The 22500-nt window shown below is 48.7% G+C and overlaps 1 protein-coding gene across 1 annotated transcript in view; it reads right to left on the bottom strand.

The window, feature by feature from the left end:
* The window catches only part of slit1a (slit homolog 1a (Drosophila)), a 172155-nt gene that overhangs the window by 40567 nt on the left and 109088 nt on the right, over nucleotides 1-22500 (bottom strand). Inside the window, exons 10-14 of the mRNA XM_056291571.1 lie at nucleotides 15771-15842; nucleotides 7270-7341; nucleotides 7097-7168; nucleotides 6676-6819; nucleotides 930-1093 (exon numbers count right to left, since the gene is read on the bottom strand). Coding sequence (XP_056147546.1) covers nucleotides 930-1093; nucleotides 6676-6819; nucleotides 7097-7168; nucleotides 7270-7341; nucleotides 15771-15842 — 524 coding nt within the window. The remainder of the gene's footprint in view (nucleotides 1-929; nucleotides 1094-6675; nucleotides 6820-7096; nucleotides 7169-7269; nucleotides 7342-15770; nucleotides 15843-22500) is intronic.

The raw sequence follows: 22500 nt of genomic DNA, 5'->3' as shown, positions 1-22500 counted from the left end.
AAGAGAAATTGAAAGACGTAAGAGAGAGAGAGAAAAAGATGGAAGAAGAAAGAGACGACAGAACGAGGGAATCAAACAAGCAAAGAATCAGAGAAATAAGCAGAGGGATGAAGGAAGAGAGAGCGAGTGAATCCGTGAAACTCTTCAGCAGCTCTCGCCAAGTGAGCGAAAACATAAACAAGTGTGAAACCTCAGCAGTGCAGCATGCCAGACGCACACACACACACACACACACACACAGACACACTGACGGAGGGAGTGGGCATGGAAGGGGCCAAGGAGTGATGGAGGAGGAGGAGGAGGAGGAGGGTGAGAAACGGCAGAAACCTGAGCCTGCCAGTCAGCGGCAGGAGATGGAGAGAAGATGGAGGGAAGATGGGGGGAAGATGGGGGGAAGATGGGGGGAAGATGGCTTGGGCGGCGGGGGGAAGTGAAGACTGTCAGAGGAAGAGGAATGGTGGGCATGGACAGAAACTCTTCTCTTTATGCCAGCCTCGCTCAGTGATGTCACCTCGCTGTGGTTTACATGTGAAACCAGACTCACACTGTGGTACTATGGAGGGCAGCGATACGGAGGGAGAAGGAGAGAGATAGAGAGGGAGAGAGAGAGAGAGAGAGAGAGGCCTCCATTGCGCCTGGGCGGGGGTATTTACTGAAGAGAACTGGAGCAGCACAGCCAGAGCTGGTCTGAATAAAACCATTTGCACCAGGAATGCTGGTTCGCTCGACGTGGTGTTAAAAGGGCAGACGTAGGAGTAAAGGTCGCTCCCGACGGGGGGAGAGAGAAAAAGAAGGCATGAGCGGAGCAGAGAAAGACAAGCACAGGATAAAAACACCACGGCCTGTCCAAGAGACAGCGGGGGTGACGGAGAGAGAGAGAGACAGGAGGAGAGACAGGAGGAGAGCCCTGGTGTGGGACGCCGGCCTACCAGAGCAGCGGAACTTCTTGCTCTTGATCTGGCCGATGCGTTTGTTCGCCAGCCTGCGCGGGCTGGCGCACCGCGCGCCACTCGTCTCTATGGGGTTGGAGCGCAGGTAGTCTGCCAACCACTTCAGATTGCAGTCACAGATAAATGGATTCTGGGCTAGGTGGCTGGAGAGAGAGAGGGGGGGGGGACAGAAAGAGAGAGAGACTGATCAGAGAGACACGGGGAGAAAATGGTGAGAGGGATGAAAGAATAAAACCCGAAACAAGAAAAAAATCCCAAAAACCAACAAAGCTCTGGACAGTGATGGTGTGAACTGGACAGTGATGATGTAAACAGGTTGACCCTTTACACGTCTCGTTGAAAACACAAACGGACCCTGAATGAATGTGTTCAAAAAAGGATCGGCACACTAATGCGAAAAAGATTCAGACAGAAGCCAAGATCGTGGCACATTAGATACACACATTTTGCACACATTAGATACACACGTTTTACATACATTACATACACACATTTTGATATGAGAGGCCCTTTGTGTTGCACAATTTGCACCGAGGTGTTATTTTCATACTTTCAGGTTCTTACTTTTAAAGAAAACGTAAAACGGGAACGAAAGACAGCGATTATAAACATCACTGCAGTACTGTTTCTCTGCACACCAGCAGCTTTTAATGTGATGGTGCTGGCTGTGGTGCCGTGTTGGTGCCATCTTTTAATGTGATGGTGTTGGCTGTGGTGCCGTGTTGGTGTCATATTTTAATGTGATGGTGCTGGCTGTGGTGCCGTGTTGGTGTCATATTTTAATGTGATGGTGTTGGCTGTGGTGCCGTGTTGGTGTCATATTTTAATGTGATGGTGCTGGCTGTGGTGCCATGTTGGTGCCATCTTTTAACATGATGGTGTTGGCTGTGTTGCCATGTTGGTGCCATATTTTAAGGTGATGGTGCTGGCTGTGGTGCTGTGTTGGTGCCATATTTTAAGGTGATGGTGCTGGCTGTGGTGCTGTGTTGGTGCCATATTTTAAGGTGATGGTATTGGCTGTGGTGCCGTGTTGTTGCTGGGTGTGGTGCCGTGTTGGTGCCACCTTTTAACATGATGGTGTTGGCTGTGGTGCCGTGTTGGTGTCATCTTTTAACATGATGGCGTTGGATGTGTTGCCATGTTGGTGTCATATTTTAAGGTGATGGTGCTGGCTGTGGTGCCGTGTTGGGTGTCATATTTTAAGGTGATGGTGCTGGCTGTGGTGCCGTGTTGGTGCTGGCTGTGGTGCCGTGTTGGTGCCACCTTTTAACATGATGGTGCTGGCTGTGGTGCCGTGTTGGTGCTGGCTGTGGTGCCATGTTGGTGCCATCTTTTAACACGATGGTGTTGGCTGTGGTGCCGTGTTGGTGCCATCTTTTAACATGATGGTGTTGGCTGTGGTGCCGTGTTGGTGCCATCTTTTAACACGATGGTGTTGGCTGTGGTGCCGTGTTGGTGCCATCTTTTAACATGATGGTGTTGGCTGTGGTGCCGTGTTGGTGCCATCTTTTAACATGATGGTGCTGGCTGTGGTGCCGTGTTGGTGCCATCTTTTAACATGATGGTGTTGGCTGTGGTGCCGTGTTGGTGCCATCTTTTAACATGATGGTGTTGGCTGTGGTGCCGTGTTGGTGCCATCTTTTAACATGATGGTGCTGGCTGTGGTGCCATGTTGGTGCCATCTTTTAACATGATGGTGTTGGCTGTGGTGCCGTGTTGGTGCCATCTTTTAACATGATGGTGCTGTGTTGGTGCTGGTTGTGGTGCCGTGTTGGTGCTGGCTGTGTTGCCGTGTTGGTGCCATATTTTAAGGTGATGGTGCTGGCTGTGGTGCCGTGTTGGTGCTGGGTGTGGTGCTGGCTGTGTTGCCGTGTTGGTGCCATATTTTAAGGTGATGGTGCTGGTTGTGGTGCTGTGTTGGTGCCATATTTTAAGGTGATGGTGCTGGCTGTGGGGTCGTGTTGGTGCTGGCTGTGTTGCCGTGTTGGTGCCATATTTTAAGGTGATGGTGCTGGTTGTGGTGCTGTGTTGGTGCCATATTTTAAGGTGATGGTGCTGGCTGTGGTGCCGTGTTGGTGCTGGGTGTGGTGCTGGCTGTGTTGCCGTGTTGGTGCAATATTTTAAGGTGATGGTGCTGGTTGTGGTGCTGTGTGTGGTGCCGTGTTGGTGCTGGGTGTGGTGCCGTGTTGGTGCTGGCTGTGGTGCCGTGTTGGTGCCATCTTCTAACATGATGGTGTTGGCTGTGGTGCCGTGTTGGTGCCATCTTTTAACATGATGGTGCTGTCGGTGCTGGGTGTGGTGCCGTGTTGGTGCTGGCTGTGGTGCCGTGTTGGGTGTCATATTTTAAGGTGATGGTGCTGGCTGTGGTGCCGTGTTGGTGCTGGGTGTGGTGCTGTGTGTGGTGCTGGTTGTGGTGCCGTGTTGGTGCCATCTTTTAACATGATGGTGCTGTGTTGGTGCCGTGTTGGTGCTGGCTATGTTGCCGTGTTGGGTGTCATATTTTAAGGTGATGGTGCTGGCTGTGGTGCCGTGTTGGTGCCATCTTTTAACATGATGGTGCTGGCTGTGGTGCTGTGTTGGTGCCGTGTTGGTGCTGGCTGTGGTGCCGTGTCGGTGCCATCTTTTAACATGATGGTGCTGGCTGTGGTGCTGTGTTGGTGCCGTGTTGGTGCTGGCTGTGGTGCCGTGTTGGTGCCATCTTTTAACATGATGGTGCTGTGTTGGTGCTGGGTGTGGTGCTGTGTTGGTGCCGTGTTGGTGCTGGCTGTGGTGCCGTGTTGGGTGTCATATTTTAAGGTGATGGTGCTGTGTTGGGTGTCATATTTTAAGGTGATGGTGCTGTGTTGGGTGTCATATTTTAAGGTGATGGTGCTGGCTGTGGTGCCGTGTTGGTGCTGGGTGTGGTGCTGGGTGTGGTGCTGGTTGTGGTGCCGTGTTGGTGCTGTGTGTGGTGCTGTGTGTGGTGCTGGGTGTGGTGCTGGGTGTGGTGCTGGCTGTGGTGCTGGGTGTGGTGCTGGCTGTGGTGCTGGGTGTGGTGCTGGGTGTGGTGCTGGCTGTGGTGCTGGGTGTGGTGCTGGCTGTGGTGCCGTGTTGGTGCTGGGTGTGGTGCCGTGTTGGTGCTGGCTGTGGTGCTGGGTGTGGTGCTGGCTGTGGTGCCGTGTTGGTGCTGGGTGTGGTGCTGGGTGTGGTGCTGGCTGTGGTGCTGGGTGTGGTGCTGGCTGTGGTGCCGTGTTGGTGCTGGGTGTGGTGCTGGGTGTGGTGCTGGCTGTGGTGCTGGGTGTGGTGCTGGCTGTGGTGCCGTGTTGGTGCTGGGTGTGGTGCTGGGTGTGGTGCTGGCTGTGGTGCTGGGTGTGGTGCTGGCTGTGGTGCCGTGTTGGTGCTGGGTGTGGTGCTGGGTGTGGTGCTGGCTGTGGTGCTGGGTGTGGTGCTGGCTGTGGTGCTGGGTGTGGTGCTGGGTGTGGTGCTGGCTGTGGTGCTGGGTGTGGTGCTGGCTGTGGTGCCGTGTTGGTGCTGGGTGTGGTGCTGGGTGTGGTGCTGGGTGTGGTGCTGGCTGTGGTGCTGGGTGTGGTGCTGGCTGTGGTGCCGTGTTGGTGCTGGGTGTGGTGCTGGCTGTGGTGCTGGGTGTGGTGCTGGCTGTGGTGCCGTGTTGGTGCTGGGTGTGGTGCTGGGTGTGGTGCTGGCTGTGGTGCTGGGTGTGGTGCTGGCTGTGGTGCCGTGTTGGTGCTGGGTGTGGTGCTGGGTGTGGTGCTGGCTGTGGTGCTGGGTGTGGTGCTGGCTGTGGTGCTGGGTGTGGTGCTGGCTGTGGTGCCGTGTTGGTGCTGGGTGTGGTGCTGGGTGTGGTGCTGGGTGTGGTGCCTGCTGTGGTGCTGGGTGTGGTGCTGGCTGTGGTGCCGTGTTGGTGCTGGGTGTGGTGCTGGGTGTGGTGCTGGGTGTGGTGCCTGCTGTGGTGCTGGGTGTGGTGCTGGGTGTGGTGCTGGCTGTGGTGCTGGGTGTGGTGCTGGCTGTGGTGCTGGGTGTGGTGCTGGCTGTGGTGCCGTGTTGGTGCTGGGTGTGGTGCCGTGTTGGTGCTGTGTGTGGTGCCGTGTTGGTGCTGGGTGTGGTGCCGTGTTGGTGCTGGGTGTGGTGCCGTGTTGGTGCCATCTTTTAACGTGATGGTGCTGTGTTGGTGCTGTGTTGGTGCTGGGTGTGGTGCCGTGTTGGTGCCATCTTTTAACGTGATGGTGCCGTGTTGGTGCTGGGTGTGGTGCCGTGTTGGTGCTGTGTGTGGTGCCGTGTTGGTGCTGGGTGTGGTGCCGTGTTGGTGCTGGGTGTGGTGCCGTGTTGGTGCCATCTTTTAACGTGATGGTGCTGTGTTGGTGCTGTGTTGGTGCTGGGTGTGGTGCCGTGTTGGTGCCATCTTTTAACGTGATGGTGCTGTGTTGGTGCTGGCTGTGGTGCCGTGTTGGTGCTGGCTGTGGTGCTGTGTTGGTGCTGGGTGTGGTGCTGTGTTGGTGCTGGGTGTGGTGCTGGGTGTGGTGCTGGGTGTGGTGCTGGGTGTGGTGCTGGCTGTGGTGCTGGCTGTGGTGCTGGCTGTGGTGCTGGGTGTGGTGCTGGCTGTGGTGCTGGGTGTGGTGCTGGCTGTGGTGCCGTGTTGGTGCCATCCTGACTGTGGGAACAATGGACGAGCAGAGAGATGGAAAGTCTCCCTCTACAGCTTCATCTACTACCAACACTGTTAAAAGAAAGACTAGTGTTAGACTGGAAGCCTATGTTTATGTGCTTGTGTGTCTGAGTGTTTGTGTGTCTGAGTGTTTGTGTGTCTGTGTATTTGTGTGTCTGTGTGTTTGTGTGTCTGAGTGTTTGTGTGTCTGTGTGTTTGTGTGTCTGAGTGTTTGTGTGTCTGAGTGTTTGTGTGTCTATGTGTTAGTGTGTGTTGTCAGCAACACTTTAAGACTGGACAGTCAGGGTAAGCAGTGACCATTATTTCTACCAAGTGTGTGCATATTGGTGTTTGTGCGTGGTTGTGGATACATGCATATGTCTTTACATGCATGTTTTGTGTGGTCCCCCCCCACCCCCCAAAAAAAGCTGTACCTGGCCAATTACCCCACTCTTCTGAGCCGTCCCGGTCTCTGCTCCACCCCCTCTGCCGATCCGGGGAGGTGCTGCAGACTACCACATGCCTCCTCCCATACATGTGGAGTCACCAGCAGCTTCTTTTCACCTGACAGTGAGGAGTTTCACCAGGGGGGATGTAGCACGTGGGAGGATCACGCTATTCCCCCCCCTGAACAGGCACCCTCGACCGACCAGAGGAGGCGCTAGTGTAGCGACACAGCCAACTGTGTGTGTAAGGACGCCCGACCAAGCCGGAGGCAACACGAGGATTCGAACCGGCGATCCCCGTGTTGGTAGGCAACAGAGCAGACCGTATCCACGCCTCTTTAATATGCAAACGGAGGAGTACAGTCAAAGCAGTTTTCAATGTGCAGTGAGTTTCAGCTCTTATTGTGAGGTTTGTATTGATCATTGATAGATGACCCATTGACGGCTTTGTATTGATCATTTCCACATCGTTATTGATATGTAATCAGTGAGTAACTGGGAGGTTTTCCTCCCCTTCCTGCAGATGGAGTCAGTACGGAAGGAAGCCCGGTTCTAGGCGGTGGAGAAAGTGAGTGTTTTGTTGTTGGTTAAGTCGCACAAACTGTATGTGTGTGTGTGTGTGAGTGTGTGCGTGACTCACAGGGTCTGTATTGCTCTGAGTGAAGTGAAGGTGCCCTTGGCGAGGGTTTGGATCTTGTTGTCGTACAGCGAGAGCAGGGAGAGGTTCTGCAGGTCCTGGAAGGCGTTGGCGCGCACACAGTGGATCTTATTGGCGTTCAGTAACCTGACAGAGCAGGAGGACGGAGCAGGAGGAGGGAGGATACAAGAGAGGGAGGTCGGGGTGGGGGGTGGGGTGGAGAGAGAGGGTGCGGACGGTAAGCGGGGGGAAAAGGATGGCAGACAACAACAGGAAGGGGGGAAGTTTGTCAGTTTGGTGATGCGTTCATTCATTATGCATCCCTCCTGCCCAGGAAGCAGGAAGTTCTGCATGAAGGTAAATGTGTGTGTGTGTGTGTGTGTGTGTGTGTGTGTGTGTGTGTGTGTGCGTGTGCGGTTCTTACAGCAGTTGCAGGGCATAGAGGCCGTCGAACACCCCCTTGGGCAGGTCTGTGATCTTATTTCCATACAGCACGCTGGAAATCACAACACACGTTTCAGACAGGCGCTGCCGATCACACACACAATTACGCACGTATGCGCGCACACACGCACACACAAACACACGGTCACTTACAGGGAGTTGAGGGATCGCAGACCCTGGAAGGCGTCCGGAGCTATTTCCGAGATCTGGTTGTTGCTCAGGTCGCTGTGTCAGGGAGGAAACAGAGAAGAAGAGAAGGAGGTGCTGGGCCTCTTATCACGAAAATGGCTGCGATGTGCAAAGCTCGAAAATCGGCGTAAGCGGACTAGCGTCAGACACACGGAGGACAGCGGCGTGTCTTTAAAGGGTAAGGCCCGTTTTACTGCGGTAGGTTGGAGCCCCGCTGGGGCGCCGCCACATGGAAAGTTGGGATGGTGTGCCTTCTGCAGGGCCCTCCCCATTCTGCCTTCACGGGCCATGAAGGAGGTAAATGTAGTGTGAGTAGACTGAAGATGTCTCCCACCCCCCACCCCACCCCACCCCCATGGGGTGGGGTGGGGTGGGGGGTGGGAGACTCTTCGTTCAGAGCCTCTGGAAGGACGACCTCACAACCTACAGGGCTTCTGGTGTGGCTGCTGGCTTGCGTTTCCTGTGAAGACCTCCTCCTCCTCCTCCTCCTCCTCCTCCACGCACCCGTCGGATGTTAGCGACTCAAGACGCGAGAACGGCGTTGGAGTGGGGGGACGACGTCTATGACCGGACTGTATCACAAAACAGTCGTCCGATGTTTCTCCACACAACCACCGACACTTTTTGTAGGTGTTGTCGGTCCAGACGGCATCTGGGCCAGTGCGCTCCGCCTCTTTGGCTCCCCGCATGGACCGTTACCAACATGTGACCAAAGCGTGTTCCTGTAGACATCCCCGCTGACTCAAGCCTGATTGGTCAATACTACCTGGACTGAAACGGATGGAAACCAGAACACACTCACGATTCCACTATCTTGTTATATATATATATATATATATATATATATATATATATATATATATATATATATATAGTTAGAAGGGTTTGATGAAACGAAGCAGGCTCAACACTTGAAGCCAGTCAAAACATTTACTGTTTGAGTTGAGGCCTATCGATCAGCCTCATGCTGTGTCTTGCTGTGTGTACTTGTTGTGTGTCCTTGGTGTGTGTACTTGGTGTGTGTCCTTGGTGTGTGTTCTTGGTGTGTGTCCTTGCAGGGACAGATAGCGACTTGGAACACGCTGTCCTCCCAACACTGTTTATTGGGTCTACAGGCCTCTCTTCCCACAGGATAACAAACCGAGCCTGTGTATCTCTGTGTTTATGTGTGCATTCACCAGCGAGCAAGGGAAACTAAAAGAGAGAGAATGGGCAATGGAGAGAGAGAGAGAGAGAAAGAGAGGGAGAGAGAGGGAGAGAAAGAGGGAGAGAGAGCAGGGGAGTGAGAGAAAGAGGGAGAAAGAGAGAGAGGGAGAGAGACAGGGGGAGTGGGAGAGCAAGGGAGAGAGAGAAAGAGGGAGACGGGGAGAGAGGGAGAGAGAGAAGGAGAGGGAGAGAGAGCAGGGGAGTGAGAGAAAGAGGGAGAAAGAGAGAGAGGGAAAGAGACGGGGAGTGGGAGAGCAAGGGAGTGAGAGAAAGAGGGAGACGGGGAGAGAGGGAGACAGAGAAAGAGAGGGAGAGAAAGAAAGCGAGGGAGATAGAGAAAGAGGGAGACAGCGAGAGAGGGAGAGCAAGGGAGAGAGAGAAAGAGGGAGACGGGGGAGAGGGAAAGAGAGAAAGAGAGGGAGAGAAAGAAAGAGAGTGAGAGAGAGAGAAAGAAAGCGAGGGAGAGAGAGAGAGAGCAAGGGAGAGAGAGAAAGAGGGAGATGGGGGAGAGAGGGAGAGAGAAAGAGAGGGAGAGAGAAATAAAGAGAGAGAGAGAAAGAAAGAGTGAGAGAGAGAGCAAGGGAGAGAGAGAGAGAGAGACAGAGAGAGAGATTTGCAGCAAGATTTCTATTTTCCTGCCACTACCTGAGAGACAGTGGGTGACGGCACCTATTGCTACTGTTGTTGTTTGATAGCATAATCATTGTTGTTGTTGCTGTTATTATTATAATCATTGTTGTGTTGTGTTGTTGTTGTTTTACATGCTTTGGCAATATGTACACAAAAGTATGTCACGCCAATAAAGCACATATTGAAATGAATTGAGAGAGGGGAGAGAGTGAGAGCGAGAGCAAGGGAGAGAGGAAGAGGGAGTCAGAGAGAGGGGGGGAGAGAGCGAGAGAAAGAGGGAGACAGTGAGAGAGAGGGGGAGAGAGAGGGGGAGAGAGACAGTGAGAGCAAGAGAGAGGGAAAGAGACAGAAGGAGACAGAGAGAGAGTGAGAGTGAGAGAGAGGGAAAGAGACAGAAGGAGACAGAGAGAGAGTGAGAGTGAGAGAGAGGGAAAGAGACAGAAGGAGACAGAGAGAGAGTGAGAGTGAGAGAGAGGGAAAGAGACAGAAGGAGACAGAGAGTGAGAGTGAGAGAGAGGGAAAGAGACAGAAGGAGACAGAGAGAGAGTGAGAGTGAGAGAGAGGGAAAGAGACAGAAGGAGACAGACAGAGAGAGAGTGAGAGTGAGAGAGAGGGAAAGAGACAGAAGGAGACAGAGAGTGAGAGTGAGAGAGAGGGAAAGAGACAGAAGGAGACAGAGAGAGAGTGAGAGTGAGAGAGAGGGAAAGAGACAGAAGGAGACAGACAGAGAGAGAGTGAGAGTGAGAGAGAGGGAAAGAGACAGAAGGAGACAGAGAGAGAGTGAGAGTGAGAGAGAGGGAAAGAGACAGAAGGAGACAGACAGAGAGAAAGTGAGAGTGAGAGAGAGGGAAAGAGACAGAAGGAGACAGACAGAGAGAAAGTGAGAGTGAGAGAGAGGGAAAGAGACAGAAGGAGACAGACAGAGAGAAAGTGAGAGTGAGAGAGAGGGAAAGAGACAGAAGGAGACAGACAGAGAGAAAGTGAGAGTGAGAGAGAGGGAAAGAGACAGAAGGAGACAGAGAGAGAGTGAGAGTGAGAGAGAGGGAAAGAGACAGAAGGAGACAGACAGAGAGAAAGTGAGAGTGAGAGAGAGGGAAAGAGACAGAAGGAGACAGACAGAGAGAAAGTGAGAGTGAGAGAGAGGGAAAGAGACAGAAGGAGACAGAGAGAGAGTGAGAGTGAGAGAGAGGGAAAGAGACAGAAGGAGACAGAGAGTGAGAGTGAGAGAGAGGGAAAGAGACAGAAGGAGACAGACAGAGAGAAAGTGAGAGTGAGAGAGAGGGAAAGAGACAGAAGGAGACAGACAGAGAGAAAGTGAGAGTGAGAGAGAGGGAAAGAGACAGAAGGAGACAGACAGAGAGAAAGTGAGAGTGAGAGAGAGGGAAAGAGACAGAAGGAGACAGACAGAGAGAAAGTGAGAGTGAGAGAGAGGGAAAGAGACAGAAGGAGACAGACAGAGAGAAAGTGAGAGTGAGAGAGAGGGAAAGAGACAGAAGGAGACAGAGAGAGAGTGAGAGTGAGAGAGAGGGAAAGAGACAGAAGGAGACAGAGAGAGAGTGAGAGTGAGAGAGAGGGAAAGAGACAGAAGGAGACAGACAGAGAGAAAGTGAGAGTGAGAGAGAGGGAGAGAGACAGAAGGAGACAGAGAGAGAGTGAGAGTAAGAGAGAGTGCAAGAGTCTGTGAAAATAAAAAAGACAGACAGCAAAAGACGGAGAGAAAGAGAGGGAGGCAGAGATAGAGGGCTGGAGTTAATGGAGTGTGTGTACTGAAGCCCCCACTTGACTGGATACCTTTAAAGGAAAATCATCATGTGGTGAAGTCGAGGGATCTTTTCTCATTTGGGGGTAACAGTTAAATAAGCACCCATTTGTCTTCTTGCAAGGAACGGAGGTTTCCTGGCAATAAAAGTGAGGCGACGGAGCCAACATCTGCACTGGTGTATGTCTGCAGAATTACACCGAGCGGTTCAGGCGTAGGTCGTCCAAATTGGGACAAGATGAGAGAATGTGTAAGGTTGGCATAAGACTGGCATTAAATACATACCTTTACACGAGGGACACACACACACACACACACACACACACCATAACTGATATGTGCTGTATATAGCCTAGATTTTCCCTATACTAACTCAAATCAAGTCAATGTTATTTGTACAGCCCAATATCACAAATTATAAATTTGCCTTGGGGTCTTTACAGCAACACAACATCCTGTACTAAAACCCTCACATCAGATAAGTAACAACTCCTTAAAAAAAAACAACCCTTTAACAGGGAGAAAAAATAGGAAGAAACCTCAGGGAGAGCAACAGAGGAGGACCTCTCTCCCAAGATGGAGAGACGTGCAGTGGATGTTGTGTTTACACAGTTTACACAATACAACATTGAAAGAGGCAGTGTTGTAGTACTTAAGTCCAGGACTCGGACTCGAGTCTGGAACTCGACTTGAACTTGAGCACTGGTGACTTGGACTCGGACTTGGACTCAAGCGTTGACTGCATTCGGACTTGGAAGTTGGAGATGAGGACTCGGGACTTGTTAACTGATAAAGACTGTTTTTGTTAGGTTTTTTTGTAACAGGCCCTAATAATTTGGCATAAGATATGATAGCTGTATTAATACTGTAACACTGATCACCACATGCTAATAGAATAGAACCATCTGTAGACTTTTAGTACTCGCATGTGGCGGACCTGAAAACACAGCATTACAATAATCAAGTTTGGATGAAGCAAATGCATGTATTAGAGTCTCTGCGTCAGCCATGGACAGGAAAGACCGAATTTTAGCTTTGTTACACAAGTGAAAAAAAGGCAGTCTTGGAGATTTCTTTAAGGTGCTTATCAAAGGAAAGGCTGGGATCAAACGTAACACCAAGATTTTTGGCTGCCACACTTTGTGAAATCACAGAGTTGTCGATTGTTGTTGTTACTTGATCAAATTGGTGTTTGTGTCTAGCAGGGCCAATGACCAGCATCTCGGTTTTATCCAAATTTAAAAGCAGGAAATTTTGTGACATCCAATTTTTCACAGCAGCCAAGCAGGCCTCTAAACTAATAAGTTGAGTATGATCCTCAGTCCTTATAGGCACATACAGCTGAGTATCATCTGCATAGCAATGGAAATTTATTCCATGACTACGTATACTTTGATCAAAGGTGGAATATAAAGAGAGAAAAGCAGAGGGCCAAGAACTGAGCCTTGAGGTATGCCATACTTAACGTCGGAGAATTTCAATGTAAAATTACTGTAGCAGACAAAATGTGCTATTCCAGATAAGTAGGATGTAAGCTAAGAGAGCTCTAACCCAGAGACACCAAAATTACAATTTATTCTGTATAATAGTATACAGTGATAAGTGGTGTCAAAGGCTGCACTGAGGTCCAGTAGTAGAAGCACAGAAGTGGAATCAGAGTCCATAGCTAGTAGAAGATCGTTCACCACTCTGGTCAGAGCGTTTTCAGTGGAGCGACAGGTCCTGAAAGCCGATTCAAAAGGTTCATATAGATATTTTCTTTTATATGGGTTGAAAGTTGTTGATACACAACAACTCTCTCTTGTACTTTAGAAAAGAATAGAAGATTAGACACAGATTGATAGTTATTAAGTTACACTATATTCACTCTTTTTCCTTATCAAACAGATCACATACGAACTGCCAGTGACAATAAAATCTACGCATGCGTCGTTCGCTTGCACATTTATGAGTTTATCTGACACAAGAGTTACCACATCCATCATGATGTTCTTCAGCAGTCTCAAAACAAGACGACTGAGGGTGTTGGCCATAGACATGCTGGGCCAGGGAGGGCGTTGAGCCAGCTGAACCAACAGACAGCAGGCAGGGTCAACGCAGACATGCAACCGCACATTGTTGGTTCAAAATACAACACTAACAGCGACAGCGACGGGACCCTGACTGTGTGCAAGAATACTGAACACTGGCCAAGACAGAAAGGAGTTAGACCAGACAGTAGCTGTTTAAAGGGAAACAAGCATGATTTTCAACATTATCTCTAAAATTATGATTGTTTCCCTTTAACTGTGTCAGCTCTCAAAAAGACATCAGAACACGGTTTATATGATTATTATATATTGTTGAAACTTGATACTTTAAGTATGCTGCATTTCTTACTTGAAAATATCTGTAAAGGTACAATGGCTGAAAGTGTTATTGAGCGCCAAACAGGAAAACGAGGCTGGATCTTATGTCTGTCCAGAGAGACAGAGGATATTGTATCTGTGATGCTTTATTAAAAAAAAAAAAAGCACTATAATTTGCTGTTCACTACTGTCTGCTCACCTCATTTGAGCTCTAAACTGTCTCTGGGGTTGGATGATGAAACTGTACTTAGTTTTTCTTCAAGAAGGGCAGAAAAACTCCCTGACCTTGTATTTCCTCTCTCTCCCTCCTGCTTGGGCAGCCAGGCCCAGCCCCAGCTATGGGGTTTGGCTGGCTGGCAAGATGGCTGGCTGGATGGCTGGCTCAACAGGGGTGAAAAATCATTCAGGCTCAACTACCGGCCCAGTCACTGTTCACTCCCAGCAGAGCAAGAGAGAGAAAGAGAAAGAGAGCAAAGCCTAAGCCCTCATTCCAGCAGACTCGCTGTCCCCGCATCATTCCAGCCACAGTTTACAGTTTGCCCACATGGTCAGATTCATGCACACTCACCCACCAACACACACACACACACATATGCACACACATGCATGCACAAATATGCAAAAAAAACAAAAACAAAACATACAATCAAAACAATCAAAACAAAACGTCTTGATGCAGGCTCAATAATCCGGGTACGGAAATCCCAGAAAGTGAACCGGTTCATCTGGACACAGCGTTCAGTGCGAGACATTTTCATCACTCATCTAAGTGATTTCTTCAGTCTCAACTGACTGTAGGTATCACCCAACCTTATAAACAGCACCACAGACCAATACATACTGATCAGTACTGAAGGTTTGACTTTCATCATCCACTGGAACACAAACTAGGAGTCATCAGGATGCTGTACCACCGAGCTGAAAATGTCCCCATTGACACAGCGGCTGGGGAAGGGGAGAAATCCCACATTAAACAGGCCCTGGTTAAGTGTGGTTATCCTAATTATGTATGTGGCGGGAGTGCCGGAACAGTTGAGATGCATATTTTTCAAAACACCATGACTCGGTTGCTTTCGAACCCCAAAACACGCTGTGCCAGAAACTGGTCCACCTCAAGGATCAGGTCCCCTGCCACAAACAGAACAATATAGTGTACACTGTTAAGTGCCAGAAGGATTGCTGTGACTTGTACAGCGGGGAAACCAAACAGACGCTGGCCAAGAGGATGGCACAACACAGGTGAGCTAACAAGTCAGACTAGGACTCCACAGTCTACACCATCTACAGGCCAGTGGCCACTCTTTCAAGGATGAGGATGTGCACATCCTTGATCGGGAGGAATGCTGGTTTGAAAGGGGAGAAAAGAAGCCATCTATATGAAGAGGGAACGACCATCCCTGAACCGAGGGAGGGGGGCTAAGAGTACATCTGACGGCAGCCATACCAACATGTACCTGGCTCTGCCGAATGACAAAAGCTATGCAGGTATGGGCTTGGCTAGTACTTGGATGGGAGACCTCCCAGGAATACTGAGTTGCTGCTGGAAGTGGTGTTGGTGGGCCAGTAGGGGGCAGTCTTCTCTGGACCTAATAAAAAAAGCAACAAAAACCCCAATGTCCCAGTGCAGTGGCGGGGACACTGTGTTGTAGGAGATGCCGTCCTTTGGATAAGATGTTAAACCGAGGTTCTGACTCACTGTGGTCATTAAAGATCCCATGGCACTTATCGCAAAGAGTAGGGGGTCCCCTGTGTTCTGGCGAAATTCCCAACCTGGCTCTCTCCATCTGGCCACCTAATCATCCCCCATGTAATTGGCTCAGTGATTCCTGCCTCTCCACCTAAAGCTGATGTGTGGTGAGCGTTCTGGTGCAAAATGGCTGCCGCGAAGCACTTCGGGTGTGCTCAGGTGGTGCTGCACATTGGTGGTGGTTGATGGGAGTTACCCCCTTCTATGTGAAGCACTTTGGGTGTTTAGATAAAGCGCTATATAAATGTAATCCATTATGTCGCCATCTTACAATGCTGCGATTGCAACTATTCTCTAATTAATGGTCATGGCAATTTGCATATGAAACTGATTGTTGATTTCGGTCATTATACAGCTGTGCTGTTTATAAGGGTGGAGATATCGGCAGTCAGTTGAGACTGACAAAGTCCCTTACACGAGTGATGAAACTTTCTCCCACTACACGTTGTGTCCAGATGAACTGATTCAACTTTCTGGGATGCAAAAAAAGACATTACATTCACACACTGGCCAACACTAGCCATTGAAATACCAGCCAACTGCACAGAAAGATCATGTCTATTATTATGCTTCTGTAGCGCTTAAGTGTTTGCTGTTCATATATCAGACAGAGCAAAGAGGAGAACTCTTCAGGGCAAAGCCTTGTAAATGGTTTTCCTGTATGCTTTTTCATCAGTGGAAGCAGAAATCCATTGATGGTCGTCCCCTTCATCAGGCCTGAATTAGCTACACTCCATCTGATTTCACCCTTACATATCTGCACTGCAATACTTACATCCTGCGCAGCTTCTTGTAGGGGGAGAAGGCACCGGGCGGAACTGACTTAATCCCGTTCTGCTCCAGACGTCTGGGCAAAGAGAAAGAGACAGAGAGAGAGAGGAATGGGAGGGGGTAGAGAGATGGAAAGTGGGAGAGACAGAGGAGAGGAGATATCATCAGTTAACTAAACAACGGAGTTCTCCATGGCAACAGAGCTGAGTAACCCCCTGTCACCTTCGACCCCAGGTGATTGGTGGGATTGTGTTTGTGGAGATCGGCTCCTCTGCTGTAATAGGTCGAGGCGGGGAGAGTCATAACATCCTCAGAACCAATAAACAGTCTGATTTCTGGAGTGCTGTGGATGGAGATATGGAGGGAGGGGGCACCGTCTGGGGTCCGAGCAGTGTGTATGTGTGGCGGGGGGGATTTTCCAGTAAAAGCAACATTTGTCCCCGGTACAATATTTACAGTTTACATCACTTATTTCCTCCTATGCATTCCTCAACTGTCAAGTCCAGCTGTCCTGATAATTATGTATATGGACAGATGGACAGAGAGTGTCTGCAGGTATTCTGACTATAAATTCTTTTTGAGACTTTTTTCATGCCATTTCAAATAATATTTAATGTCAATTTTGCACCAAAGGTATACCCAACACAATACCTCACATTTAAGTTATTTACTGTGATTCTGTTACTGAATATAATACATCTTTCTCCTGTATATTTACCAAAGTTTGTGACGAGGGCCCGCAGCCCCTTTCCCCAGAGGTTTTCCAAAACTATCAGAGACCCCGTTTACACCTGGTTTTAAAATATGTTTTTTTTTGCGATCGGATCACAAGTGGACAGTGCTAAATACAAGTGTAAACGACCACCAGAACGTTTTGTGAACCGGTTACTCAAACCACTTGCCGAGGTGGCCCGGGATGCATTTCACCACGTCTTTTGTAGTGTAAACGCTAATGCGTCCTGATGCGTCCCTGACAAGGACGTAACAGGAAATCTTCTTCTTCTTCGGAGTAACGAAATCTGATCACAAGTGGTCAGCAGGACACATTTGGGGACGCATGATAGACACTGGTGCAAACGGTGATGAGTCTCGCTGTCCACTTGTGATCCGATCGGTCAAAACACATTTCAAAACCAAGTGTAAACAGGGTCAGAGATTCAGTCGCATCCCGATTCCAGTCAAGCATTTTTTAATTGGTACCATGGCGCTGAACATTTGAAGACTTCACAGCATCAGATTCAAGACATTTTAATACTTGAGACCTCTCATTTGTACAACTGAATTTAATACAAATTAAGACTTTTTTAGGACCACCGGACAGCCTTGATAGACACATGAATTTGTGCTTGGATATGAATATGATCTATTTAGTGTTCTAGACAAATATATCTGCTAGTTGCTGACTTTCTTAAACGTTGCGTTGGATAAAAGCATCTTTTAAATGAGAAATGTAAATATATGTGTCCGCGCTCCGCTTTATTTTTTCTTAAAGCGATGTTGCCAGATTTTCTAAGTCATCCCCCAGTATACGCGTTAAATGATCCAACAGTTTGAATGAAGTGACATATTTCCTAAAGTCTGTTTTGTTTGATTTTTAAAGGACTGAGAGATGCGGTGACAAAGTGTACAGGGAGGAAGTACCGTTGTCCGCTCATCGTGATACGGAGAACGAGCCAACACACTCCCAGATAGACACGCATTCACTTGCAGTAAAATGTGGAAACACACATCACACACCCTAATCAGTCGCAGATGGTCCTGGGGAAACAGACACGGCTAAAACCCATTAGTGGCTGGAGTGTGTGTGTGTGTGTGTGATGGCTGGCTGCTACTTAGGACCCGGTTTGGTCCGGCGGCAGCGGCCTGGCCATGCCTCGGTCCCTCAGCGTGGCTGGCAGAGGGCTGTTTATCTGCAGGTCAGTTCACAGCTTTTAAAACTGTCCTTAACGAGGCTTAGCGGGGCCCAGGGAGAGGCAGCTGTGGACCGGTCATGTTGCGCTGTCACACAAAGGACCGGATAACAGACACACATGGTCCTGGGTCAGCCTGTGGCTGGAGCCGGGCTGGTGGAGGTAAGCGGAGCTCATTAACATACCATTTCCTACCACACAAACAATGACAGAAGACTCTCAAAAACTCCCAAACTCCCTGGCAAGCGGACAGCTGCTGAAAGCTTTAACGCCTCTACTGTCTGTCTCTAATACGTGTCGATGACGGCGCAGGACAGGGACGTTGTCATACAAGGCACAGATTCTATCAGAGACGTTTGAGGTTTCCTCCACTCGCCTGCTATGTTAATGTTCATTCATGGGGGTACGTGTTTAGGTTGACACGAGCCACAGCCACTTACAGTGCCGAGTTTCTATATTTCCTGATGAGGAATGTCCTCCTACCAGCCAGGGCCTCCATTTATACAACAATATAAGAGTTTCTATATTTCCTGATGAGGAATGTCCTCCTACCAGCCAGGGCCTCTGCTTATAGAACAATATAAGAGTTTCTATATTTCCTGATGAGGAATGTCCTCCTACCAGCCAGGGCCCCCGCTTATAGAACAATATAAGAGTTTCTATATTTCCTGATGAGGAATGTCCTCCTACCAGCCAGGGCCTCTGCTTATAGAACAATATAAGAGTTTCTATATTTCCTGATGAGGAATGTCCTCCTACCAGCCGGGGCCTCTGCTTATAGAACAATATAAGAGTTTCTATATTTCCTGATGAGGAATGTCCTCCTACCAGCCAGGGCCCCCGCTTATACAACAATATAAGAGTTTCTATATTTCCTGATGAGGAATGTCCTCCTACCAGCCAGGGCCTCCGCTTATAGAACAATATAAGAGTTTCTATATTTCCTGATGAGGAATGTCCTCCTACCAGCCGGGGCCTCTGCTTATAGAACAATATAAGAGTTTCTATATTTCCTGATGAGGAATGTCCTCCTACCAGCCAGGGCCCCCACTTATAGAACAATATAAGAGTTTCTATATTTCCTGATGAGGAATGTCCCCCTACCAGCCAGGGCCCCCACTTATAGAACAATATAAGAGTTTCTATATTTCCTGATGAGGAATGTCCTCCTACCAGCCAGGGCCTCCGCTTATAGAACAATATAAGAGTTTCTATATTTCCTGATGAGGAATGTCCTCCTACCAGCCAGGGCCTCTGCTTATAGAACAATATAAGAGTTTCTATATTTCCTGATGAGGAATGTCCCCCTACCAGCCAGGGCCTCCACTTATAGAACAATATAAGAGTTTCTATATTTCCTGATGAGGAATGTCCCCCTACCAGCCAGGGCCTCCGCTTATAGAACAATATAAGAGTTTCTATATTTCCTGATGAGGAATGTCCTCCTACCAGCCAGGGCCTCTGCTTATAGAACAATATAAGAGTTTCTATATTTCCTGATGAGGAATGTCCTCCTACCAGCCGGGGCCTCTGCTTATAGAACAATATAAGAGTTTCTATATTTCCTGATGAGGAATGTCCTCCTACCAGCCGGGGCCTCTGCTTATAGAACAATATAAGAGTTTCTATATTTCCTGATGAGGAATGTCCTCCTACCAGCCGGGGCCTCTGCTTATAGAACAATATAAGAGTTTCTATATTTCCTGATGAGGAATGTCCTCCTACCAGCCAGGGCCCCCACTTATAGAACAATATAAGAGTTTCTATATTTCCTGATGAGGAATGTCCCCTACCAGCCAGGGCCTCTGCTTATAGAACAATATAAGAGTTTCTATATTTCCTGATGAGGAATGTCCTCCTACCAGCCAGGGCCTCTGCTTATAGAACAATATAAGAGTTTCTATATTTCCTGATGAGGAATGTCCTCCTACCAGCCAGGGCCTCTGCTTATAGAACAATATAAGAGTTTCTATATTTCCTGATGAGGAATGTCCTCCTACCAGCCAGGGCCTCTGCTTATAGAACAATATAAGAGTTTCTATATTTCCTGATGAGGAATGTCCTCCTACCAGCCAGGGCCTCCACTTATACAACAATATAAGAGTTTCTATATTTCCTGATGAGGAATGTCCTCCTACCAGCCAGGGCCCCCACTTATAGAACAATATAAGAGTTTCTATATGTCCTGATGAGGAATGTCCCCCTACCAGCCAGGGCCTCCGCTTATAGAACAATATAAGAGTTTCTATATTTCCTGATGAGGAATGTCCCCCTACCAGCCAGGGCCTCTGCTTATAGAACAATATAAGAGTTTCTATATTTCCTGATGAGGAATGTCCCCCTACCAGCCAGGGCCTCCGCTTATAGAACAATATAAGAGTTTCTATATTTCCTGATGAGGAATGTCCTCCTACCAGCCGGGGCCTCTGCTTATAGAACAATATAAGAGTTTCTATATTTCCTGATGAGGAATGTCCTCCTACCAGCCAGGGCCTCTGCTTATAGAACAATATAAGAGTTTCTATATTTCCTGATGAGGAATGTCCCCCTACCAGCCAGGGCCTCCACTTATAGAACAATATAAGAGTTTCTATATTTCCTGATGAGGAATGTCCCCCTACCAGCCAGGGCCTCCGCTTATAGAACAATATAAGAGTTTCTATATTTCCTGATGAGGAATGTCCTCCTACCAGCCAGGGCCTCTGCTTATAGAACAATATAAGAGTTTCTATATTTCCTGATGAGGAATGTCCTCCTACCAGCCGGGGCCTCTGCTTATAGAACAATATAAGAGTTTCTATATTTCCTGATGAGGAATGTCCTCCTACCAGCCGGGGCCTCTGCTTATAGAACAATATAAGAGTTTCTATATTTCCTGATGAGGAATGTCCTCCTACCAGCCGGGGCCTCTGCTTATAGAACAATATAAGAGTTTCTATATTTCCTGATGAGGAATGTCCTCCTACCAGCCAGGGCCCCCACTTATAGAACAATATAAGAGTTTCTATATTTCCTGATGAGGAATGTCCCCTACCAGCCAGGGCCTCTGCTTATAGAACAATATAAGAGTTTCTATATTTCCTGATGAGGAATGTCCTCCTACCAGCCAGGGCCTCTGCTTATAGAACAATATAAGAGTTTCTATATTTCCTGATGAGGAATGTCCTCCTACCAGCCAGGGCCTCTGCTTATAGAACAATATAAGAGTTTCTATATTTCCTGATGAGGAATGTCCTCCTACCAGCCAGGGCCTCTGCTTATAGAACAATATAAGAGTTTCTATATTTCCTGATGAGGAATGTCCTCCTACCAGCCAGGGCCTCCACTTATACAACAATATAAGAGTTTCTATATTTCCTGATGAGGAATGTCCTCCTACCAGCCAGGGCCCCCACTTATAGAACAATATAAGAGTTTCTATATGTCCTGATGAGGAATGTCCCCCTACCAGCCAGGGCCTCCGCTTATAGAACAATATAAGAGTTTCTATATTTCCTGATGAGGAATGTCCCCCTACCAGCCAGGGCCTCTGCTTATAGAACAATATAAGAGTTTCTATATTTCCTGATGAGGAATGTCCCCCTACCAGCCAGGGCCTCCGCTTATAGAACAATATAAGAGTTTCTATATTTCCTGATGAGGAATGTCCTCCTACCAGCCGGGGCCTCTGCTTATAGAACAATATAAGAGTTTCTATATTTCCTGATGAGGAATGTCCTCCTACCAGCCAGGGCCTCTGCTTATAGAACAATATAAGAGTTTCTATATTTCCTGATGAGGAATGTCCTCCTACCAGCCGGGGCCTCTGCTTATAGAACAATATAAGAGTTTCTATATTTCCTGATGAGGAATGTCCTCCTACCAGCCGGGGCCTCTGCTTATAGAACAATATAAGAGTTTCTATATTTCCTGATGAGGAATGTCCTCCTACCAGCCAGGGCCTCCGCTTATAGAACAATATAAGAGTTTCTATATTTCCTGATGAGGAATGTCCTCCTACCAGCCAGGGCCCCCACTTATAGAACAATATAAGAGTTTCTATATTTCCTGATGAGGAATGTCCTCCTACCAGCTGGGGCCTCCGCTTATAGAACAATATAAGAGTTTCTATATTTCCTGATGAGGAATGTCCTCCTACCAGCCGGGGCCTCTGCTTATAGAACAATATAAGAGTTTCTATATTTCCTGATGAGGAATGTCCTCCTACCAGCCAGGGCCTCTGCTTATAGAACAATATAAGAGGCCTATCGACATTCTTTGGATAGCAGTGATACCAGACCACAGATTCCTGTGGTGGCCATGTTTCTCTCTCTCTGTCTCTCACTCACTATCTCTCTCTCTCACTCACTCTCACTCTCCCTGTCTCGCACTGTCTCTCATGCTCTCTGTCTCACACTCTCCGTCTCTCTCTGTCTCTCACTCTCTGTCTCTCAGTCTCTCTGTCTCTCTCCCTCTCTCACACACACACTCTCTCTCACTCTCTCTCTGTCTCTCTGTCTCTCACTCACTATCTCTCTCCCTCTCTCACACACACACTCTCTCTCACTCTCTCTCTGTCTCACACTCTCCGTCTCTCTCTGTCTGTCTGTCTCTCAGTCTCTCTGTCTCTCTCTCTCTCTCACACACACACTCTCTCTCACTCTCTCTCTGTCTCACTCACTCTCTCTGTCTGTCTGTCTCTCACTCTCTGTCTGTCTGTCTGTCTGTCTGTCTGTCTGTCTGTCTCTGGTCCCAGTGTCTCGGTGGATTTACAGCAGCATGACAGTGCTGTGGTTCTCCTGTCCGCACCATGAGGCAGAGTGGTGGGCCAAGTGGCTTTACTTC

Source organism: Lampris incognitus, chromosome 13 (assembly GCF_029633865.1).
Source record: "Lampris incognitus isolate fLamInc1 chromosome 13, fLamInc1.hap2, whole genome shotgun sequence".
Taxonomy (NCBI): domain Eukaryota; kingdom Metazoa; phylum Chordata; class Actinopteri; order Lampriformes; family Lampridae; genus Lampris; species Lampris incognitus.
Note: the sequence above shows the minus strand (reverse complement) of the source record. Positions and strands in the feature narration are given on the sequence as shown.